A 24,123-nucleotide genomic window follows, 5' to 3' on the forward strand; every position below is an offset into this window, starting at 1 on the left:
TTGAAGCGGGGACGTTACAGTGGAGAAGTTTGGTAATTGAATACAACCTGACAAATGCTATTACGGAGATAATACTACGTACTACACTTGATCTGGATATCAAGGTGTTGAAATTAATTGAAATGCACTTTTAGTTTTGTATTTGTGAAAGTGAGAGATTGTTGGGTTTTTTGTACTAAATAAAATACATTTCAATATAATCAAATTTACTAATTAATAAAAGATCAAAAATCGTTTTAATGTTGCATGGTTCACATGATTAGATGTTTAATGTAAAAATTCTATTGAATCCAAAACATATAGTTATTCATGAGTATAGTGTTGTCAACATAGTGGAATATAATCATAATTATATGTTTAAAGTTTAGGTCCCATGATTTGTCAGTACACTAGATTTAGACTGACATGATAATCAGCGATAAGAGCTTACTTATACCTTGGATCAGTGTTATGTCCTTTCTAGAGCATTGGCAAAGTATGCTAGGATTGGATGTATAGAGTATACATTGGACTGGACCGATATTAAACTTGGATAAGATATCATAAACTTACCATTATATCTATCTAAGTCAATATCAGTTAGTTGATCTTAGGTCATTAGATCTTAATCTTGATATGGTTCGGTTTGATCTCAACTGTATTATTTATGTTCTTAGAGTTGTTCGTTAAAGCTCATTCGGTAGAATACTTACATATTGGGAACATGATAGTGCAATTGAGTGGGAGCGCTAATCATAGATATAGAATTTATAGCTTCTATAAGTATTTAGAAGTAAAACGATGATTTCTTTCGAGCTTGGCTTAATAGAGATAAATGATTGAGGTCTCATTTCAATAATTATATCAGTTTACTGAAATATCATTTATAAGTAGCTAAGTGTTTTAAGGATAAAATACATCAAAGGGTAGAACGATTAATTTTTCCTTGATGTAGATCATCTATAGAGAATCTTTGACTATTTGGATTAAAACGATGGATAATTCATAGCGTATCTATATCTTGGTACATATAGAGGGTTCTATATAATTAAGAGTGCAATTTTGAATCTATAGTGGTGCAAGGAGAAATTAATAAGTTAGAAAATTTATTTAGTAAATTCTAGATCTACTTGTTGGAAGCTTGATTAGATAGGCACATGATTCCCTTACTAGTTGAGATAATATTGCTTACAGACTCAGTTAATTGGTTTTAATTAATCAATTATAATTTTAAAATTAGAATGTCTTATTTATGAATTTTCAGTAAGCAAGGGCTTAATTGTGAAGAAAAGAAGTTTTGGGGAGACTATGTGTGGTCTAATTAATAAATAAGATAAATGGTAATTTTATTTGATAATTAATTATATTTATTAAATAAATAGTTTTGACATTTATAGGATTGAAATTGGAAAATATGACATTGTTGAAAGAAAAGATAAATGGTTGAAATAAAGTGGCAAAATTATAACTAGTGAGGCCCACATAAGTGGTCGGCCACTTAGTATTATTTTGCCTATTATTTTATCTTTTTTAATCCATATAATTAAATCATAAACCCTAGTTGAGATACTATAAATGAAACATGATGTTCTCATTCTCGTCCAACCTATCTAAACCTTGTTTTCTAACTATGTCAGACAACTAGTAGATGATCAGAGACTCCTTCATAGTGATTTCGAACTCCTCTTGTTGTTCTTCTATCAACTCAAGCCTTTAATGATAGAGTACCATGCCCACACATAGCAAGTCAAGTACTCAATCATAGTGCAAAAGATGGTGGTTAACCAAACTGAAGGAGAAGGAGATCCAGGCTTAGATCTTGTTATTACTCTCCAATAGAATGGAACAAGGGTTATAGATTTAAGCGAAAGGAGACATATTATTCCGCTTCCATCAGTGTAAAATTTTCTAATTTTATATGTGTTTATTTCATTGTATTAAAGAATTTATATTTAGGGTGTTAATCAACATACGTGTTAGTAAATCTAGATCCTGGTAACATAAGTTCCAATAGAGAAAATGATTGCAATTTAGGGGTTCTTTGAATTAGAAATCTTTTCTCAAGAAGGGAAGTTCAATGGGAGAGGAGGTGTTTAAAAAATATGAATTTGGTTGAGGTAAGGGTTGAAAGTATTTAAAATTTTCCATCGAGCGAGGAGGCGGCCCTTATCAAGCCCTCTCCTTCCCAATGAGAATCCTATCAAGGAATTGCTGAGGTCTAGCTAGGACCCGACAACCCAAGCTTTGTGTGCTTGGGAGAGAAATTTCAAGCCAAATTGTATATTTCTCATGGAAACTAAGGTTAATAAAGATAGAATGGGCAGAGTTGCAAAAAAAATCAGATACAATGACTTTGGATGTATTTCATCAACATGCTTATTTGGTGGTTTTTGTTTTATGTGGAAATCAGAAGTGCATTTACAAGTAGTGAAGACTGAAAATAACATTTTTGAGGCTTCAGTTTGGGATGTTCAAAATAAGAAGCTCTGGTGGCTTTTTGGGGTCTACGCTCCACCAAATGAAGAAGGAAAGGAAAACTTTTGGAAAGAATTAGAAGTCAGAGTCAACAATTGTGGCCTCACTTGGCTCATTATAGGGGATCTCAATGTCATTCTTAATCTCGAAGAGAAGAGAGGAGGTACTAATCCTGCGATAAGAGAATGTAAATGGCTATCTGAATTTGTTTTTGACACAAGAGGCATTGATGTTTGTTTTATGGGAGGAAGATTCACTTGGAAAAACAAGAGTCCAAGGTGGTCTAATTAGAGAAAGATTGGATAGAGTTATAACTTCAAACGATTGGGTTAGAGACTATCCAAAGGGGGGAGTTATTAATTTTCCATTTGAGTTTCATACCATGCACCTATTCTATTTGACTCTTCCTTGATTAAGCTCAAAGGGTTCAGACCTTTTAGATTATTTGAGGCTTGGACTAGAGATGTATCATGCAGAGAGGCAATTGTGAAAACTTGGAAAAATTATAATCATAGAGTTAGTAGAAGTCTAATTTGTAATATCGACAATACCAAGAAATTGCTTCAAGGATGGAAGAAGAAAAGTTTTGGTAATTGTAAGGAGAACATTAAGGTGCTGGAATCGCGCTTACGGTGGATTTAGCAGCAGGATATTTCTTAAGATTTATGCGATGAGAAAGAAGTAATTCAAGAAAACTCTTAGAGGAGTGGAAAAGGAGAGAAAGTGTTTGGCGTCAAAAACCTTGTGAGGTTTGGCTCGAATTGGGAGATAGGAATACTAGCTTCGTCCATGCTTCCACCTTAATTGGAAGATGTCAAAATCATATATGGGCTCGTAAGGACAATAATGGTTCAAGGTGCGAGGACATAGATAAAGTCTCAGGTATTATCAACCAATACTTTTCAAATTTATTTAATTCTGAGGTCTCTAATATTCCTATGGAACTAGACACTTTGTTTGAGAAGAAGATTGATGCAGCAGATAATACAAGTTTTTGTGCAATTTCTTCTGATGAAGAGATTCGTAATAGTGTACATCTTCTTCATCCTCTAAAAGCCCTAGGGCCAGATGGCTTTTCTAGATGCTTCTTTTGGAATTTTTGGGATATTGTGGGACCCTCTATTTGTTCTTCTGTGAAAGAATTCTTTACTTTGGGGGAGATAAACTAGAAGCTTAACTATACCTATATTTGTCTTATCCCCAAAGTATATTTCCCAGAGAAAGTGGATCAGTTTAGACCCATTAGTCTCTGTTATTTTATTTACAAGGTAATAACAAAGATTCTGTTCATTAGACTCAGTCCCCACATGGAAAAGCTAGTAACTCCCCTTCAATCTAGTTTTATACCAGGAAGGTGGATAGAAGAGTCTTCTATTCTCACTCAGGAGATAGCTCGCAAGATCAAGAGAAGAAAAGGTAAAGGAGGCCTTATGGCCATCAAGCTTGATATGCATAAAGCTTATGGTAGGATGGAATGGGCACTGCTGCATCGGGTTTTGATTACAAATGGCTTTGATACGAAGAGTTGCAAACTCATTATGTCTTGTGTAACTTCTGTCTTTTATTCAGTTCTCCTCAATGGAAGTCTTTTGAAGAAAAATTTTCTTAGTAGGGGCTGAGGTAAGGAGATCCTTTCTCTTCTTTTTTATTCCTTCTTTGTCAAGAAGTCTTGTCCAGACTCTTATCTAGAGTATACATGAATTCCTATTTGTGTTCATTGAGTTCTTTGATTCACTCATTAAAGTTTCTCAGAGAAGATGATTCTTACAACTTCTGTTTTGTGAGCTTAATAAAATGAGTGGCTTGAAACATGTTATACAATAATAGAATCTAAGCTTTCCAAAAGGATCGAATATTAGTTCTCTTATTGTGTTAATTTTGAGAGTGCTAACACTTGGATCCAATGTATAATTAGATTATAAATTGACTATCCACATTAAATTAATGGTACAAAAGGACTCAAGAGATAATTAGAAGGGTAAAATAGTAATTTTGACCAACTATAATTATGAACTAATAATTTGAGGGCAAACTACTTATATTGATCATATTTAGGTTGAGCATGAAATCCAAAAACCTGAAAAAACCATTAAAATTGACCTACTGAACACCGCTGGAACTGAAACTAGTAGAATCGAAAACCAAAAAAACTGCTAATAGTTAAAACTGCCATTGAACGGTCGATTTTTTTGGGTAATAAACTGACCGAAAAAACCGAAATCAATAGTTGTACACATAAATATTTATATTAATTTATTAAGTTGTTTTTTTCTTTATGTATTGTAGTTACTTATAATATATAATAATATATAATTATTTTATTAATATTAAAGTTAAAAGAATAAGACAATTAGTTTTTGAACAATTAATTTGTAAAGTTGTAGTTGTAGAATGTATGCTTATAGAATAAATTAGATCATATTTTAAAGAAAAAAAAGTTCAGTTTGGAAGGTTTAAACGACCAAATCGAGGTTCAAAATAGTTGGTTTTAAGATAGGTACTAGATTGGTCGCTCGATTTTTAGATTGCACCAATCCATACCAAAAACTGAATTCTAAATTTTTATATAGAAAAAAATCGACCAAACCAACCGATGCTCAGCCCTAATTATTGTTGGGTTTTGTGCCCTAAATAAAACCCTTTACAATCTGATTAGTTATCAATATAAGAAATTTGAAGTGATTTATGTTTGCATGAATTTTACATGCTAATGGTTTAATATGTTTATTACATTTACACACAAAATCAGTTAAATCCAGATCATATGTTTATTCACAATTATAGTATCGTCAACACAGTAGAATGTGATTGTGATCATATGAATCAAAAGACTAAGTCCATATTTCATCAGTATTTTGGATTTACACTAATGTGATAATCAGCGATGATGTGTACTTACACTTGGAGTAAGTGTTATGTTCTTTCCAGGACATTAGTAAAGTATACTAGTTTCGAATGTATGGAGTATACATTGGACTGGACCGATATTGCAACTTAGTTAAGATATTATAAACTTACCGTTATATCTTTCCAAGTCAATATCAGTAGTTGATCTTAAGATTAAAAGAATCGAAATCCTGATATGCTTAGGCTCAACTCAGGAGTACTATTCATGTTCTTTGATTTATTAGTTAAGCCTACTTTTGGGTCAGGGTGATACGTATATTTTGGGAACATGATAGTATGATTGAGTGGGAGTGCTGAACATAAATATGGAATCTATAGCTTCTACTGGTGTATAGAAGTCAAGTGATGATTCCCTTCGAGCTTAGCTAAATAGAAGTAAATGGATGAGCTCTTGTTTAAGTGACTAATTCTTAGATCACTAAATATCATTTACAGGTAGCTAAGTGTTTTAAGGGGCAAAATACATTGAGGGGTGAGAACGGTAAAATTATCCCATCTCGATGTAAATCATTTATATAGAGGATCTTTGATCACAATAAGATTATAACAATGGTTAAATGAGATAGCATATCTATATCGTGGAACATATAATAATATGCTCTATATAAGTCTGAGAGTGCAATTCTAAGTTCTAAGAGTGGATTCAACGAAGAATTAATAAGTAGGAATTTACTTAGTGAATTCGGTTCACTTATTGGAAGCTCAGCATATAGATCCATGGTCCCCATTCTAGTTGAGAACATACTGCTTGTAAGACTCAATAATTGATGTGTGATTAATCAATTATAATTCTAAAGTTAGACTATGTCTAATTTGTGAATTTTCACTAAGCAGTGGCGAAATTGTAAAGAAAAGAGATTCTAGGTTTATTTATTTATTAATAGACTTTATATGTCTAATTAATAATTAAATTAAATGACAATATTATTAATAATCTATTTTAGTTATTAAATAATTAGTTTTGGCATTTAAATGGTTAGAATTGGAAAATTGGCGTTTTTGAGAAAATAGAAATAAAATTTGTGAAAACTGCAAAAACCAAGTGGGGCCCATTACACACCATGGCCGGCCACTTATAGTGGTTTTTCAAATTGATATTTTTATTATTTTAATGCCAAATAATTCCTAACCTAAACCTAGTAGTTGCCTATAAATAGAAAGTGATGGCTCAGTCAAATAATAAGTTTTCAACATATGCTTTCATAATCTCTTGACAGAAAATTCTCTCTTCAGAAAAACTGAGCCTTCCCTTTCTCTCTATAGCCGAAATCTCTCTCTCTCTCTCTCTCTCTCTCTCTCTCTCTCTCTCTCTCTCTCTCTCTCTCTCTCTCTCTCTCTCTCTCTCTTTTCTTCTTAAAATTTTGAACCTTACTGATAGAGTAAGTGTCCACACACAGCAAGTGGTAACTCAATCATAGATTGGAAGACTGTGAAGGATCACACATAAAGAGAAGGACATTCGGGCTCAGATCTTGATAATACTCTGTGACAGAAAGGATACAAGTGTTAGAGATCTGAGTGGAAGGAGACATTAATTCCGCTGCATCAATATAAGGTTTTCTTAACTTTATATGTGTTTATTTTATCGTTTTAGAAAGTTCATATTTAGGGTGTTAAACAACATACTTGTGAGTAGATCTAAGATCCTGGTAAAATAATTTCCAACAATTATATCAATGGACTATAAGGAAGAATTCTATAAATATAATTTTATATCGTCAAAGAGTGCAAATCTATATTTATAGTGGAGTAATAATTGAATTAATAAACCAGATTATTCTATTGAAGAGTTCAATAATAATCAAGTGTTTATTGGAGCTTCGAAATATAGGTCTATAGTCCCTAGATCACCTCTATAGATACTGTACATGGAAAGGTTTGAATTGATAAATAAATTGAGAAAGAATTAATTTCTATGAGAAAGAATTCTTAAGGGAAAATAGTAATTTTGTATAAATTATTATTTTGAATAATTATATTAATTAAAATGGTGTTTAACTATTTAGTTTTATATGATAAAACTATATTAATTAGTTAAATATAATATTATTCTTAAATAAAAATAAAAAAGAGAGAAAATATAAAATAATATTTATTTTAATCTTAAAGAAATAAGAGATTAATTAATTATTATTTGTTTGTAAAATAAATAATAAATTTTATTTGTGGTAAAATTGATAAATTAATTTTAGGCACGTGCAAGGGACATGTAAAAGCCCATTTACTTTTTATTTGATTATTTTATTTACAAAATAAAATTATTTAAAATGATAATTATCTTTTAATTATTTATATTAAATATATTATAGGATAATTTATTTAAATTAAAAGATAATATAAAATAATAAAGTATATAACTGAATACAGTTATTCAGTTGTATGATATTTATTTTGAATTTCAAATTAAAATAATATTATTTTTTTATAAAAATAAAAGAATTTTAATTTATTATTATATATATGATATATATATACATAATAACTAACTAATATATAAATATATATGTATATGATATACCAGAAAAAATATAACGTAATGTTTTAGAGATTAGTTTTTACATTCTCTCTCTCTCTCTCTCTCTCTCTCTCTCTCTCTCTCTCTCTCTCTCTCTCTCTCTCTCTACCCCTTGCACACGCCACTCGCACCTTTGAGTGTGGTGCGAGTTTTTTTCAATCTCAACCACAATGTCTCATAAGTTGTGAACACACTATATTATCAAAAAATTTGTTCATCCTGTTAAATCAATAAGCCTACTCTTATTCTGAGTACTGAGGTTAGTCTGAAAGATGTGGTGTGATTCTTCAACAAGCCCATCGTTGGATTGGATGTTCGAATTTTTATACGATAAGTTGTAAGGAAATCTTGATAGGTAACAAGAGGTAATTTTCTATTCTAATTAGTTGGATTTAGATTATATAATATTGTGTTGAGATTTGGGCTTTAAGGTTCATATCAGATTTAACAAAATAATTTTTTAAACCTAAATCCAATTTGTACTTTCGCTGTGACTCTGATATGAATCCTAAAAACAAACCGTTTCTTCATGGGCTCTTTATAAACTGATTTTTCTCACAAAAACTAAGGTTGGTTGAGTTTCTTTTTATCTTATATATCATTCTAAGTGTTTTAAGCTAAAGAATTATCATCTTTTCATAAACACACTAACCACACACACTTGAGCCAAACTCGTCCTTATCTTCTCTAATGTTCTTGAAATTCTCTCTAGGATTTCATATTGTATTTCATCTTATTAGAGAGAGTTTTCTTTGTATTTCAAAATTACATATCCATTGTATTGAGAGGTGAGGTTGGCACCGATAGAAAATTACTCGGTTGTAAGTGAGGTTGACATTGGTTTTGTAAACAACCTAAGTAAAGTGGATTGTCACTACAACAATCTGAGAGTGAGATTGGCAATTCAAAAATCCGAAGAGGTTTATAGTCCTTTGAAAAACTATTCGTTGAGGTAAAGTTGGCACCGGTGGAAAAACAACTCGGTTGTTGATATCGACACTTTAACAATCCAATAAGGTCAATATTCCTTGAAGAAAACTATTGTGAGAGGTTTGGGAAATACCTTGGTGAAAAATTCTCCAAATGTAAGGGTTAGTCAAGCCCGTTAAATTGGCTCGATAATTGAACTCAAAGCTAGGTCCATAGGTTTGAAGACTAAGGATGTAGGTGGTTTAGTTCTACCGAACCTTGTAAAAATTGAGAGTTTGTAATTTCTATCCCTAAGCTCTTTACATTTCAAGTTTGCTATTTAATTAAATTTGAATAACCCAGCCCGACCCTGGACTCCGAACTTGGACTCGACCCCAAACCTCGAACCTAGGTAAGTAAGAGAAAATGTAAAAAAAAAAAACAATTTTCGAGTAACAAAAAATAAATTTGTTTTTGAAATAAAGAACAATATTTTTGATTTTTTTTTTTGGTTTTTTTAAACTCAATTTTCATAAAACTGCTATTAAAAAATTTAGTCAAACGATCCTATTAATTTTTAAAAATAATTTTTTTATTTTAAAAGTATGAAAACAATTTTTTAATTATGAAGTCATACATCATTTTCTCTTTCTCTCCTTTTGACTTTTTATCCTAATTTCTTTGAACTCTCCAAATAATGTTAATGTCATGGTTCTGGGCTAAGGCGGGACTAGGACACATCCAACCCAGGCATCTAAAATATAATTTTTCATTTAAAAGTATAGTAGGTTTTAAAAATACAACATATTTTTTTAAAATAAAAAGCCGAATATTTTTTTTTTCTTTTAAGGCCCAACCAATCTCAAGGCTGACCTATTAATGGACATACTTTTTTTTTTTTTTTTGAAATTACACTATATATCTTTTATATTATCTTTTTTTATTTTTACTTTTTTTATAAAGTATCATTTTTATATTTTTTTTAAACCCTTTACCAATTTTACCTCTGTCACTTCAATATACTCTTCATTTGACTCTTTTATGTGTCAACATATTTTGAGTACAATACATATATAAAGAGGTATGTTTCAATTAAATATAAATTAGAGGTAAATTTAGGTAGCGTTTAGTAACACTTTTTTAATCAGTTTTCTGTTTTTAAAAGTAGAAAAGTGAAAATATTTTTCAAAAACATGTTCTATAAAACTGTTTTTACTTTTCAATTTTATAATTAGAAATCAAAATTTTAAAAACAAAAAGAATCACTTTCAATATTTTTTTAAACAGTTTTTTTTCTTAATCAATCTTTTAGATTAGGACCACACCTGGACCCAAATCCCCTCCCTACGGCCCTGGTGCTAAACCCGACTTTTGACTTGAACCCGAATCCGACCCCGGACCTAGACCCGACTTAAATAAAATCAAAAAATAAAAATAAAAATAAACTTTATAGAACACACTTTTGTTTTCTATTTTTAAAATTGAAAAACAAAAGTGGTTACAGAACGCATTTTTGTTTTTCAAAAACAAATTTTTTAAAAACAAAAATTTTACTTTCATTTTGTGATTAAAAAATTAAAAAACAAAAGTGTTACCAAATGGCACCTTAATTAATTGATAAATAAAAGAAATAATTTTCAATATACTTTTTTTTGAATGAATGTTAATGGACATACTAGGGATGCACATTTTCCCCATGGGGATGGGGCCTCGCGGGGACCTGCCCCTAATGGGGCGGGGATTCCCCGTCTTAATGGGGAATAGGGCGGGGACGGGGATCAAATTTTGTCCCCGAATGTTAAACGGGGCGGGGACGGGGACGGGGATGACACTCCCCGCCACGACGGGGACCCGTTTGATTTATTAATTATTTTTTTATTAATAGTTTATATTTTATATATGCGTTTGTATTTTTTTAGTATATTAATATCATTTTTACAATTATTGAAGTTGTGTTTTTATATAATAATTACTATATTGAATAGTAAATAATATGTAATATTTTATCTTTTATGTAATTTAATAATTTTATACATTTAAATTTTTAAAATAAAATTTATTTTACAATAGGGGATTCCCCGTCCCGTCCCCGCCCTATTAGGGGATTCCCCGCCCCGTCCCCGATGAGGAATAAGCGGGGATGGGGATTAAAATCCTTAACGGGGATGGGGACGGGGAGAGCACTCCCCGCTAATTCCCCGCCATCCCTAGGACATACGTTAATTTCATTTATTTCCCAAACTTTGTTTTTGTATAATTATTCTTGTGAAAAAAAAAAAAAATTCACCACCACCTGGACGAAGATGATGAAGCTATAGAACTCCTCGTGTTCACTACCTGGGAAAAGATTAAATGATAGCATATAATAACTTTTAATATCAAAACAGGCCAAAAACAGACCACAAGATTAGTTGCAGTTCAAATCAAAGTAACCGATTGAGCAAACCCATTACCAATGATGCTCTCTCCCTCTCTGATCTTCCAGAGGAGAGGAGAGAGTTGAGTTACAAATATGGCCTTGATTGCACTTGCACTTGTCAATCGTCTAGTAGTCACTAGATTTTGGGACTGTATTAGTCAATGAAAGAAAGAAAGGAAAATGAAATGGGAAAGCCTTGAAAGTTTTTCTTTCCATCTCTAGATAATCACAAAATAATAATTAAAAAAAAAATTGAATGTACTTCAGAATCAAATCCTTCTATATCCCTTTACACTAACAATCAGCCAAAAGGGTTCTTCACATGTCTTTGTTTTGTAGTGAAAAAAAAAATAAAATAATTTCACCTCTCTGATTACACACAGTTGGCTTGGTTGGTTGGTTGGTCCTACCCGGCAAAAACTCACGGGCTCTATTAGGTGGTGTGTACACAGAAAATGTCTTCTTATATTCAAAACACACATACTCACACACACAAACAACTCATGGATTCAATTATTTTCTTTGCTCTTCTTGTTACAGCATCATTGTTTTCACAATCACTAGCTAGACAAGCTCGATCATCAACTACACATTATGCCACTCGAATCACAGTTGTAGGAGCTGTTTATTGTGATACTTGCTCAAAAAATGCTTTCACTAAACACAGCTACTTCCTTCCAGGTAATATACATACTAGTTTGTTATGTATTAATCATAGATAGTCAAACTAATGGTTTATTTATTTATTTTGGTTTTGTTTTGAAAATGATCAGGTGTTTATGTTCAAATAAAATGCAAGTTCAAAGTAAACTCACCTAAATCAGCATCACAAGTGAACTTCTTAGCTAACACAACCACAGATAAATATGGAGTATACAAATTGGACATACCATCAGTTGATGGGGTCAGCTGTTTGAATGGTTTGTCAATGGTGTCAATGTGCCAAGCAAGTCTCATTGGGAGCTCATCTCAGCCATGCAATGTGCCTGTTTTAAGAACCTCATCAGATGAGATATCAATCAAATCAGAACAAGATAATCTCTGTATATACAGCTTAAATGCTCTGAGTTATAGGCCATCTAAGAGGAACAATACCTTATGTGGAGTTAGAAAGAAAGAAGAAGACTTAGTATACTCTTCCAAGTGTTTTCTCCCATGGCCACCTTTACCTCAATTCAACTTTCCCCCATTACCTTTTCCAACATTGCCATGGCCATGGCCATTCCAAGATTCCCCATCTCTGTTTTCGCCGCCACCTTCGCCTTCACCGCCTGCATTTAGTCTTACAGATCCCACAACTTGGATACCATATTTTTCTCCATCACCTCCAGATAGACATCAGAACCAAAACCCTTAGTATTAAAATCATTATCATTCTCATTATTATTATTATTGTTTTGTTCTCTATATTATTTTCCAAAATAATTATTTTCAACTGTTTATTATTATGATTTGTGAGTAGTGCTGGGATAATTGTTGATTTATGCTTATTAACAAACTGTATAAGCATATACTCCATTTTGTTATTATGGTTGGTAATAAATTTGTGTACAAATTATATTTAATTACAAAGTATAATGAAGCATTTTACTCATCCTGCTACTGCTAAAACATGTTTCATCTTACCTTGTTGATCCTTCAATCCCCAAAGATATATTTTTTTTTTCTTCTTTTCACATGTTACTCAGTACAAAACATAATCAATTAAGCTTATGACAATAGTTTCTTTGCACTTGCGTAGCTTGTTTTGGGGTTATTCATATTAGGAAAAAAAAAACTATTGTGAATATATTTGTCCTTAGCAACTTTTGCTGCCCATAATTATTTTTTGACAAATAAATTCAACCTCTACAGTTGTCCTGAGAATTGTTAAAAGCAAATTTCTGCTACCTCACGCACAGCGAAAAATTCATGACAATTAATTTACAAAAAAGAAATTGAAAATTTGGTAAAACTTTAATTTTTAGACAATAGGATAGAAAAGAATAGAAAAGAAACAAAAGGGGAGAATTCAGCAAAATATGGGAGTTTCAATTTTGGTTTTATAAATATAAATAAAAAAGAAATAATGCCACAAAAATATGATTATTTTTTTTTTTTTTGCCTTTCTGTTTTTGTTACATTTTTATGGAAAATTTCCATACTTTAGTTTTTTTTTACCATAACTAATTATTAGTAACGAGTTACTAATATCAAATTAGGTATTTTAAAAATTATAGTGGTAATTGATGTTGTATAGCAATCAATTAACAGCATCAATTTCTAAAATTTAGAATATGGAAAAGTCTCAAAAGTATGAAAATATAGAAAAAGCTATAAAGAAAAATGTACAAAGTCAAAAATAAAAAAAATAAATAAAAAAAAACTATATTTCACATAATTACCTACAAAAATGTTTAAAGAAAAATACAAAAATATATTCAAATATACTATTTTTTTTTGTTTTTCTTTAAAAAAAAATAGCAAATTTAAGGTTTTGAAAGTTTCTTTCAAAATTATGTTAAACAAACTAGGAATAATCTTAGTGGGTTGTAATATAATATATAAAAGAATAATTAGTAATTTTTTTTCTTGAATTTTTAAGACTATTGATTATATCCTATAACAAGTTGGTATTGGAGGAAGCTTTGTAGACTTAAAACAAACTTTTTGTAGGGGAGATATTGCTGCTGCATGTGTGTTTGGGAAATTTAGAGCTACAAAACTCTATAATAGCTTACTGCAGCAACAAAAAGTTGATTATCAAAAGAATGTATGGTGTCATTTAAGTGTCTCAAAGCATAGATTTATTCTTTAGCAAGCATTGAATAATCACTTTCTTACCCGAGACTATCTTCCCAAACTTAATCTTTTTGTTGAAAACTTGAATTGCCCAGTGTGTGAGCTTGATCGTGAAAGCCACTGCCATTTATTTTTCGATTGTAATCTGTCTTCTCAGGTTTTTAACCAACTGGTTTGTTGGCTTGGTGCTATCCCTTGGCCTAGCAGATACAATGGCTGGACAGAGTGGTTGAACAACAAAGGGAAAGGCCTTGTTGCAGCAGTTTCTAACTTCGTTCTGGCTGCTACAGTCTATGAGATTTGGAGGAACAAGAACAAGTGTATCTATGAGAACTTTTCTCATTCAACAGCTAGATTAGTTGCTGAAATAAAAAAATCTATTGTTGTTTAGATTGCATAGCTATACTAAGAGGAAAATGAGTACTAATGATCAAATGTATTTACTCAAAATTTATAGTCGGTTGAAAACTTGAGGCAGGGGCGGTTTGCCTTGCTGTCTTGGTGTTTGATGTAATTGTTCAAGTGATTGATGAAAACTTCTTTCTTGATAAAAAAAGAATAATAATATCAATACTTTTTATTATTAAATTATATGTTTGTACGCTTATATAATACGATATAATACATGTAACAAATTGATGCGCATCCCAAGCCTCCAATTAGGTTCACTTATACTAGAAGGGGTAAACAATGTAAAACCAATGATGAGTTGGCATAGGAAGAAGTATTTTTGTAAATGTTATTAGTGGTGAGCTGCCTTTTGTATTGAGGGTGAGTGTTTGGATTGGGTATGCAATTTGTAAAGAGATAATTCTCTTCTGCATCAGGGGAGAGCTTCCTTGGCTCTCTGCCTTGTGTGGGGAATTGTCTCCTTTTCTATTTTATTCAATAACAGCTCCCACATTACCTATATCCTTATGTGTTTACTGTTATTGTTGCTGGTTGTTGGAAGTTGCAGCAGGTGCTCATCAATTGGTATCAAAGCAGCCGCATCTGGTAAATGCCGTCGACAAGGATGGAGAAAAAAGTTGAAGGAATTGAAGAGTGATTGGACAGCATGAAGAATGATATACATACTATTAAATCCATCCTTGGAGAGTTCAAGGAATCACAAGAACGTACAGTTTCGGGACTGGCGGAGCAAATCAAATTGTGTTTGAATGGCCAAGCGAGAATGGCCGATGAGATGTGCTCTCTCCGAGAGAGTCAGGGACCGTTGTAGAGTTCTGGTTGACGATCGGTCAACGAGCGGCCATCATCACCAGAGGTGGTGGGTTCGAACAGAAGAGATGGAGAAGGAGGTAGGCGATCGGAGTTTCGGGCTAGAAACCCTGACGAGTGGACGTACAGAGCTGACCGGTATTTCGAATTGCAACGCTTGTTGCCGGCGGAGCAATTGGATGCTGCTATAATGTGCCTGGAGGGAGCAGCTCTTAACTGGTTCTGATGGGAAAACTCACGGCACACCGTTGGGTCATGGGAAGAGTTGAAGGTGATGCTCATTCGTCGATTCCAATTTGCTCACGAAGGATCAATCTATGATCGATTTTTCTCTCTCCGTCAAACCGAATCCGTGCAAGACTATTGCCAGAAATTTGAGTCTCTCGCAGCTACTATGGGGACGATGGGTGATCAAGGTTTACAGGCGGTGTTTGTTAATGGGTTGAAGATGGAGATACAAGGCCCATTACGCCTTTTGCATCCCAATGGTTTAATTAGGGCCATGGAGTTGTCTGAGTCTATTGAAGCAAATCAGGCTTTAGTGAGGAATCATAGAGTTGGACCGAATAAACCATTTACCATCCGGCCCAATCCTTTAATTATCCTTGAGTCACGGGTTCCTTACGTGACCCCTTCACCCACTTACTCTACCACGACTGTTCACAGTAAATCAACCTCGACTTCATCTTCATCTTTTCCGACTAGCTTCAAACGGTTCACGGAGGTTGAACTGAGAGAAAAAAAAGAAAGGGGTGTTTGTTTCAAGTGCGATGGACGCTGGTTTCGGGGACATGAATGCAAGGAGGCTGAATTAGTGGTGGTTGTGGTTCAAGATTAAGCCCAAGAAGAGCCTCCGAACGATTTTATTTCCGAGATGGTTGGACTCCCGACAGAAGCCCAAACTGTTGAAGTGTCTTTACATTCAGTGGTGGGTTTAACTCCTCCAAAGACAATGAAGATGTTGGGGTCTATCCACGGACACGACGTAGTAGTGTTAGTTGATAGCGGGGCAACCCAAAATTTTGTTACGAAGGACCTGGCCACCAAATTGGGACTTCCAATTACAAGCACGGAAGCTTACGGGGTTCATCTTGGCAGTGGGCAAGCGATCAAAGGCACGCGGGTTTGCCGAGGAGTTCCTTTGACATTGCAAAGCATTAATATTGTGGATGACTTCCTTCCACTTCCACTACAAGAAACCAACTTTTTAGCAACAAAATTTTAGCTACCAAATATAGTTGGTAGCAGTTAATTAATATTAGTTACTAAATTTTCGTAGCAAAATGATTTTGTAGCAAGTTCTAATAAAAAAATACTATATGAGTTTCCTACCAAATATTTTAGTAGCAAATTTATATTTTTAGCTACAATTATCTTTGGTAGCTAACATTTTGAGCACTAAATAAAAATTTGCTACTAAATTTTAGTAGCAAAATGAGTTTTAATCAAAATGACACTAAATATGCTTGTTACTAAAAATTTTGGTGGCATATGAATACTTTTAGCTACTAGTATTTTTTGTAGCTAAAATTTTATATTGGCGTAAAATATAAAGTTGATGCATTTTGTGTATATTATTAGAATTTATTGCAATTATAAATTTATTGCTACTAAATTATATCATATTTTTACACTAGCAAATAAATATTTCTAGTTAAAGTGTTTTATATGTATTACTAATTAATAAATGTAGAATATAATATATTATATATGTAAGAATAGTAAACATAAAAACATAATTAAATCTGTACTTGTGCTCCAAATTAAAAAAATTAATCTATATTTTCTTAAAAAACAATATGTATATAAATTATATTTTGTTCTAATATTAAAGAAAGGTAAAAAGAAATAATTAAATTTATAATAAATGAACAAGATAAACTAAATTTAAAAAATTATAAACGCCATATAAAAAATTGAAAGAAAAATAATGTAATAAACAACTACATAAGTCATATAGGATATATATAACTTTGTTGAAACAAAGATACTAGATGGACCCTCTAATAAGCTTCAGTAAAAATTTCAAAGAAACCAGCATAGATAAAAGCATCTTAGGGAAAAAAAACAAGCACTTACTACCTTAAAACAAATTAATAAACTGAAAGGTTTGCATAACACAATAACAATGTTTCTTTTATTGTGATCACTCAATTAAAGCACTCCATCTTCTGTAATTTCTTCTAAAAATTGGTCAGCCCATTCCAAACGAATTTCATCAATTTCTTGTTTTGTATAAGTTTTTTTCCCATTCCACTGCAATGAGTAAGGTAAGTATTAGTTCATATAGTAGTATTTATAATAAAATAGAAAAATATTTTATCATAGTGCATATACCCCAAATATATATATATATATATATAACTTACTTGAGTGGTTAGCCAATTGATAGGTCTAGAATTCATGCAAAATTCACGCATGTATCTCATTACATAATATCCACACTCAAAATCCGATATTTGTTGAGGACACTGCACATATTTATGAAATAAAAACACATAAATATTTTAAAATTTATAGAATAATTACTATATTGTTATATTAATGTAATTTTATTTTACAACTTACTTTTATAGATTTCCATGTAATGCCAGACTTTTTTGGCTGCCTATTACTGGAAGCATTGTAGTAATCAAAAGTCCTAATAAACAAAAGAAATATTAAAATAATTTAAAAAATAAAAATTAAATTAGACTAAACCATAATATTATTTAACTTACATTGCCATTAGAGATTTAATTTTATTAGGCGGGGGTAATCCAATTGAGTCAAGCCAATAACATGTTTCACGCAATACATCAATAATTGCTAGCATCCAATGGTCTCTGTTGACCACCAAAGTAAGATATTATATGTAAGTCAAATATATTGATAACATAAATAGTTAACTAAATAATTCTTACCCAGTATTAACAGAAAGCAACCAAAATTGTCCTGCTTCTGTTCCTTCCATGCGATCTGCCATTGTCATTGCATTTTGTGCTTGACATGAATCCAAAGCTAAAATTGGATGAAAGAAACGAAAATATTGTGCTCGATTTGCCTTCACCAACTTTTCATGTAAGATCCTAAATATTACAATTAGATTAATAAGGAAAAAATATTATTTAGTGCATTAAGTGTAATTTAAAGATAAATTTTTTACCTAATGTAAAATACTATGCAAGCAGCTCCAATCCGTTTCATAGTGCCTAGATGAATTACATCAATAGGTGAAATATGTAAATATTCATCATTATCCAAAATTTCTGGGTCCATGACCATGGAAAAAGTGTGTGAAGCTTGTATAAATCGAACAGCTAGTAATGCAGCTTTTACACCCTTTGGAGTGTCCTTAGGAATCTCAAATTTAATTGGAGAATCTCGCACTTCTTCTAAATTTGAGGACGATTTAGTGGGTTTATGTTCTAATAAAACCATTGATGGAATTCTGATTGGTGACTCTGATGATCGTTCCTCTAATAATCTGCCTTGTTGTGATTCATAGAATATTTTCATATTCTCTTGAACGATTCTTGCAACATTATTATCTTGATCCTTCCTTAGATCTTCAATGATTTTCTCTAATTTGTCCAAACGTTCTTCTTCAATCTCTTTATGTTTGGATGATAATTCCACTGAGATCTTTTTTCCAGGTGTAGGACCTAAACCTCGTAACCAACCGTATTTTCCTTCACCTAACACCTGCCTATATATAGCAGCCTCATCAACTACTAGTAGCAAGCCATCTTCAAATTGAATAAGTTTGTCTCGTCGCAACTCAACCATTTCATTCTACAATAACAATAAAATAATGATTTATTACTTTTACAAAAACGATTAAATAAAATTATTAACTTTTAAAGTTAACATACATATTTTTCCTTGGCTATTTCATTGATCCATCCATTCTCAATCGTATAATGAGTTTTTCGAAACATTTCGATCTCTCCACACTTCATAGTTTGTTGTTGTACTTCATCACCTATGTTTTGTTTTGATTTCTGTAATACATTTAAATAATAAATAAAATTAAAATATAATAATATTTTAATGCTATTATACGAAAAAAAAAATACTACCTCTTCATGTAAGTATTGAATAAAGGATTTTGTTCCACCAAATAATATGATTTTTTTGTTTGGGTTGCTCTGGTAGTTTATATGTGAATTTTTGTTACGATTTAGGTTGTTCAATTACTATGAGGGTTTCTATGTGAAATTATGTGAAGATACAAAAAAAATTATTTTCAAGTGTAAAAGTAAAAAAATCCTATCAAATATTCTTTAGTTATTAATAATTATAGGTGCCGTTTGGTAACACTTTTTTAATCACTTTTCTGTTTTTAAAATTAGAAAAGTCAAAATATTTTTCAAAAACATATTCTATAAAACTGTTTTTACTTTTCAATATTTTTAATTGAAAATTAAAATTTTAAAAACAAAAAAGTCACTTTTACTATTTTTTTAAACAATTCTTTTAATCAATGTTTTAAACTCCGACTCAGACCCAAACTCGGCCCTAGCCCTGGTACCGAACCTAGCACCCGATCCAGACCCGGACCCAGACCCGACTTAAATAAAATCAAAAAACAAAATAAAAATAAATTTTACAGAACACACTTTTGTTTTCAGCTTTTAAAATTAAAAAACAATAGTGGTTATAGAAAACATTTTTGTTTTTTAGAAACAAAATTTTAAAAACAAAAATTCTACCTCATTTTTGTAATTTAAAAATTAAAAAACATAATTGTTACCAAACGGCACCATAGTGTATAAATTTTATTGGCACAACTAAAGTGACGATCTAATATTTCTTATTTATTGTTGAAGTGTATAAATAAATTCATATTTATATTTATAATTGATAATTTATGGTTTATATATAGTTTCAACTCAAAAATAAGTGCTACACAACTAAGTATAAAGAATATAATACTAATTTTTGTTTCAGATATATATACTTAATTGCTACTATTTTTGAAAATTAAAAGTTATGATACTCTAATTTTTTTAGTAATTAATTACATTTGTCATTTAAAAATAAAACATATTATATTTTTTAAAAATAATGTCACTCAATTTATTTTTTGTTAAAAAAATATTTTTTAAAATAGATTACATTTAATTAATTTTGGTAGGCTAATAATAATAATAATAATAATAATAATAATAATAATAATAATAATAATAATAATAATAATAATAATAACAATAAAAAAGAGTATATACAGCTGCAAATATACGCAATATCAAAGAGCAACTGTATCAACCTTAAACTGCTCGACATTTTCCTTTGTTCGACTTCGCCGAAGAACGGCAGCTCTCAGTCTAAAATCGATCTCAGTATCAACCCTAAAATCGATCTCAGTCTCTCCCTCTCGTTCTGCTCTGTTCGATCCCTCTCGTTCTACTCTGTTCGACTTCGGCGAAGAACGGCACCTCAGGCAGTGCTCGTTCTGCTCTGTTCGACTTCGGCGAAGAACGGCAGCACGAAATATGGAGAGTTCAAGAGATTTGGCGGTGGGGACAGTGGCTGTGGGTGCATCGTGTTGCTAAGTCTGTCTCTCATCAACGTGAGATTGAGAGGCGGAGAATGAGGGATCAGTTGGAAGATCGGCTACAAAGAGTAATAATTTGTTCTACTGTCAATCTATATCTGCATTTTATTTGTTGATACTGTGTTGCTTGTGTTATATGCATATTTTCTAAAAGTTCTCTTTCTATGATTATCAGGCAAGGAGACAAAGAGCCGAGTATTTAAGGCAGAGAGGAAGGCTTCATAACATTTTTTTCCCTTTTTCTTTTACTCTAACATGATCTTTTGATCTTTCTCTTTAATTATATAAACTATATAACCTTGTTGATCTGTGGCTCTGACTTCTTTTTTCTTTCTTTCATCCAGATTGTATTGGATTCAGACGACTCATTATTTGGAGGGTTTAATAGGCTTAATCACGAAGCTGAATACTTCTCCTCTGTAAGAATATTATATTTCCATCATCCTTTTGAGTTTTATTGAGATATATTTTTAGTATCTTGATTGATGAAAAATTTCCAAGGTTCATGATGATTGTTAATTGTTTATTGAGGCATGTTTTATTTAAATATATGATTCAGATTTTAATATTTATTTTTATCTCTGTTCATGTTATTTCTAATTTAGAAGATTGTAAATTCATTAGCCCAACAAAGAACAACTATACAGATTCGAAAACGAAGATAATTAATCCATGTCAATTCTATATTTTCTAGTTGATTTCAATGCATATTGTTTTAGTGAAATAGTATAGAAATTTATTCAAACCTGTTTGTGTGTACTGACTCCTTGTATCCTTTTTGAAATTCTTTGAAACACCTCACCAATTGAAACACCTGAAGGGATTTTTTAATTAACAATCTAATCAATGCAAGATTATAATGTCAATCATGATATATATCAAATATCATTTAGCTCATACCTTAACAACTATGGCACTGAATTGCTCTTTAGATTTGTTGAGACTGTTGAGGTAAATTAAGTTTCTTTTGAGAGAAAAAAAATACAGTGAATATCGTTAACTGTGAATAGAGTAATGAAAAAAAATGATGATAAAAATTAATGTATATACACGGTATATATTTAAAATCAAATTCAAATTTTAATTTTTGAAATACTTATTTGTAATTTTGTTATTTTGTAACCTTGTTTTGTGGGACACTTATCATTTTGGAAATTTAAATTTAAATTACTGTGTATACGGATTGTTTGTTGTATATACGTTTTTTTTTTTAATTTTTTAGTTTTGGATAAACTAAATTCAATATTCTCAAAATTTTTGGTAAATTTATAACTAAAATGTTCTACACTTTAATTATTTTTAGGTATAATTTTTAATTTAAAAATAGATTAATAGATTTTTAAATATATTCTCCACAGATATTTTTAATTGGGCTTTTTTTAAGAAAGATGATAAGTTTCAATTTCATGAATTGATTATGACATGTCTTTTTTATATTTTTTATTTTTTGAACGATGAAATTCATGATAATTGTTCCTTTCGATACTAAGTTGTTTGTTTAGGGGCGATACTAGTGAAGAGAACCCTATTCTGTTGCTGGATATTTCTACCATTGTATTAGTTGTCATGATAGATTTTCTTCTTTTTGTGGGTTTTGTATATACAGGCTTATTTTTTTTTGCTCAAACTGTATTTCCTATTATTAAAGTAAAACTGTATTTCCTCTTCATCTGAGTCGCTCATCTTCATCAGTTCTTCACGAGCCTCATTGTAAGCATCAAGAGCTTCCCCTGATAAAGCCATGACAAAGGGTTGAGACATGTTTTCACATTCTTCTCTAGCAGCAGGACTTTCTTGCATTGAGGGATACTTTAGTGGACTGATTGAGAGCTCTCCCCAATTTCTACGTTCTGATTCTATCATTTGTATTTTTCTTTGGCTACATTACGAAGTCTTGTCTCAAGTTCATTTACACGTTCTTCTAGTCTTGATTGAATAACCTCATGCGGACGCAAGCTAAGTCGCTTCGGGAGAAACTGCATAATTTGCAGAGTGATGAGTGGTATGGGTGCTAGCTCGCATCTAGGCCTATGGCACTGGCCAAAATCTATTGAAAAGCATGGTAATTTTTGCTTTACTCCATTATTTGTTTGTGCACCAGTGCTTATATTGTCATTCCTCATTAATAATTTAATTATGCGAATGTGATGTTGTATGCTTATAATCATGAAAATTGTTAATGTTTTATAAAACATTTTTGGAATCATTGCTTGTGGGTGATGTGTTTGTTTCAAGTAATTTTGTTTCGTTTGTGTTGTACAACTTGACTTGGCCAAAATTGTCAGTTAATAATACAATTGAATTCACATACTGACATGATTTTTCACTTGTTCATATAATTGGTGTTGTACTGTTCACTGTAATTTTAAGCTTGGTCACATTAATTGGATGTACCATTCGTGGAGTACAATAGGATGCCTATCCATTTTTATACTAGTATTTGTTTTGTGTAATAAAGTTGCTAGCTGATACATTTAGTATGGATGTTTAGATTAAAGTTTCTTTTAGAATTCTCTGTTTTTTCTCTTAATCTTTTTTCCATTATCGAATTCCTCTAATCTTGTAGAAATGGACTTATTCTATGTACTAATCAGATTATGAGATACTTTTTTGTTTTTTTCCAGGAAGATCATCATATGCCATATTTCATGGAAGAGTATGTAAGTCTGAGCCTTGAACGGCTACATGTTCAGGGCACAAGAAGTACCCTTGAAATCTCAGAAACTGTTGTTTTTTGAAAAGGAAGACAATTATCTTTCTGCATCACTATCAACATAAGACATTATCATAGAAGGTATATTAAGAGGATCAACCATAGATAGATTTAGCACCCTTTGTGGCCCCTTTTCCCTTAAAATCTGATGTGAAGTTGTTTGTACCCGATGAGAAGTGGTTTGTCGGCATGCAAATTACTTCTGTTAGCTCCCTTTTTTATTACCCCCAATTGTCAGCACTCTTAGAATTAACTTTTCACTGTGGATGCAGGAAAGTTGGTGAGGTTGGAGGATGTGTCAAAGTGGGCAAGAACATCCAGTTAACAGCCCAAGATGGCAAAAAGCAACATAGTCATCAAGCGGAAATCTTAGAGCAAGAGCAGATGGGTGTCACTAATGCTTTGATTAAATGGTATATTATAGTTTGCTAAAAATAGCCACGAGATAATGCAGCAGACCTAAGATGAAAGATATATTAGTTTAGTCAAAAGAAACGTTGTCCTCATGCCTAAGATGAAATATGCCTTCATAAATAGATTTTTATAGATTTGTGTATGTTATATATTTTGAATTATGTTAGAGATTTTGTATTATCAACAATTTACTAGTTGAATTGTATATATATATATATTAGTTATTAATTCTATTAAAATGAGTTTTGCTA

General features: G+C 31.4%; 2 protein-coding genes and 1 long non-coding RNA gene across 3 annotated transcripts; 2 read left to right on the forward strand and 1 right to left on the reverse strand.

Moving 5' to 3' along the window:
• The first annotated feature begins 11,583 nt into the window (after positions 1-11,583).
• On the forward strand, positions 11,584-12,798 carry LOC115715242 (uncharacterized). The gene is made up of 2 exons (XM_030644081.2): positions 11,584-11,885; positions 11,978-12,798. Exons 1-2 carry the CDS (start codon positions 11,660-11,662, stop codon positions 12,559-12,561), a joined length of 810 nt encoding a protein of 269 aa, XP_030499941.2. The 5' UTR covers positions 11,584-11,659; the 3' UTR covers positions 12,562-12,798.
• Positions 12,799-17,271: 4,473 nt separating this feature from the next.
• On the reverse strand, positions 17,272-18,463 carry LOC133036448 (uncharacterized). The gene is made up of 6 exons (XM_061113012.1): positions 18,352-18,463; positions 18,110-18,274; positions 17,927-18,031; positions 17,775-17,847; positions 17,576-17,677; positions 17,272-17,462 (listed from the first exon to the last, which is right to left on the reverse strand). Exons 1-6 carry the CDS (start codon positions 18,390-18,392, stop codon positions 17,361-17,363), a joined length of 588 nt encoding a protein of 195 aa, XP_060968995.1. The 5' UTR covers positions 18,393-18,463; the 3' UTR covers positions 17,272-17,360.
• Positions 18,464-22,717: 4,254 nt separating this feature from the next.
• Positions 22,718-24,123, forward strand: LOC133036449 (uncharacterized). Its single transcript, XR_009687089.1, has 3 exons — positions 22,718-22,807; positions 23,370-23,539; positions 23,731-24,123. It is a non-coding gene; the product is annotated as an uncharacterized LOC133036449 (long non-coding RNA).

This window comes from Cannabis sativa, chromosome 4 (assembly GCF_029168945.1).
Source record: "Cannabis sativa cultivar Pink pepper isolate KNU-18-1 chromosome 4, ASM2916894v1, whole genome shotgun sequence".
In the NCBI taxonomy this organism is placed as follows: domain Eukaryota; kingdom Viridiplantae; phylum Streptophyta; class Magnoliopsida; order Rosales; family Cannabaceae; genus Cannabis; species Cannabis sativa.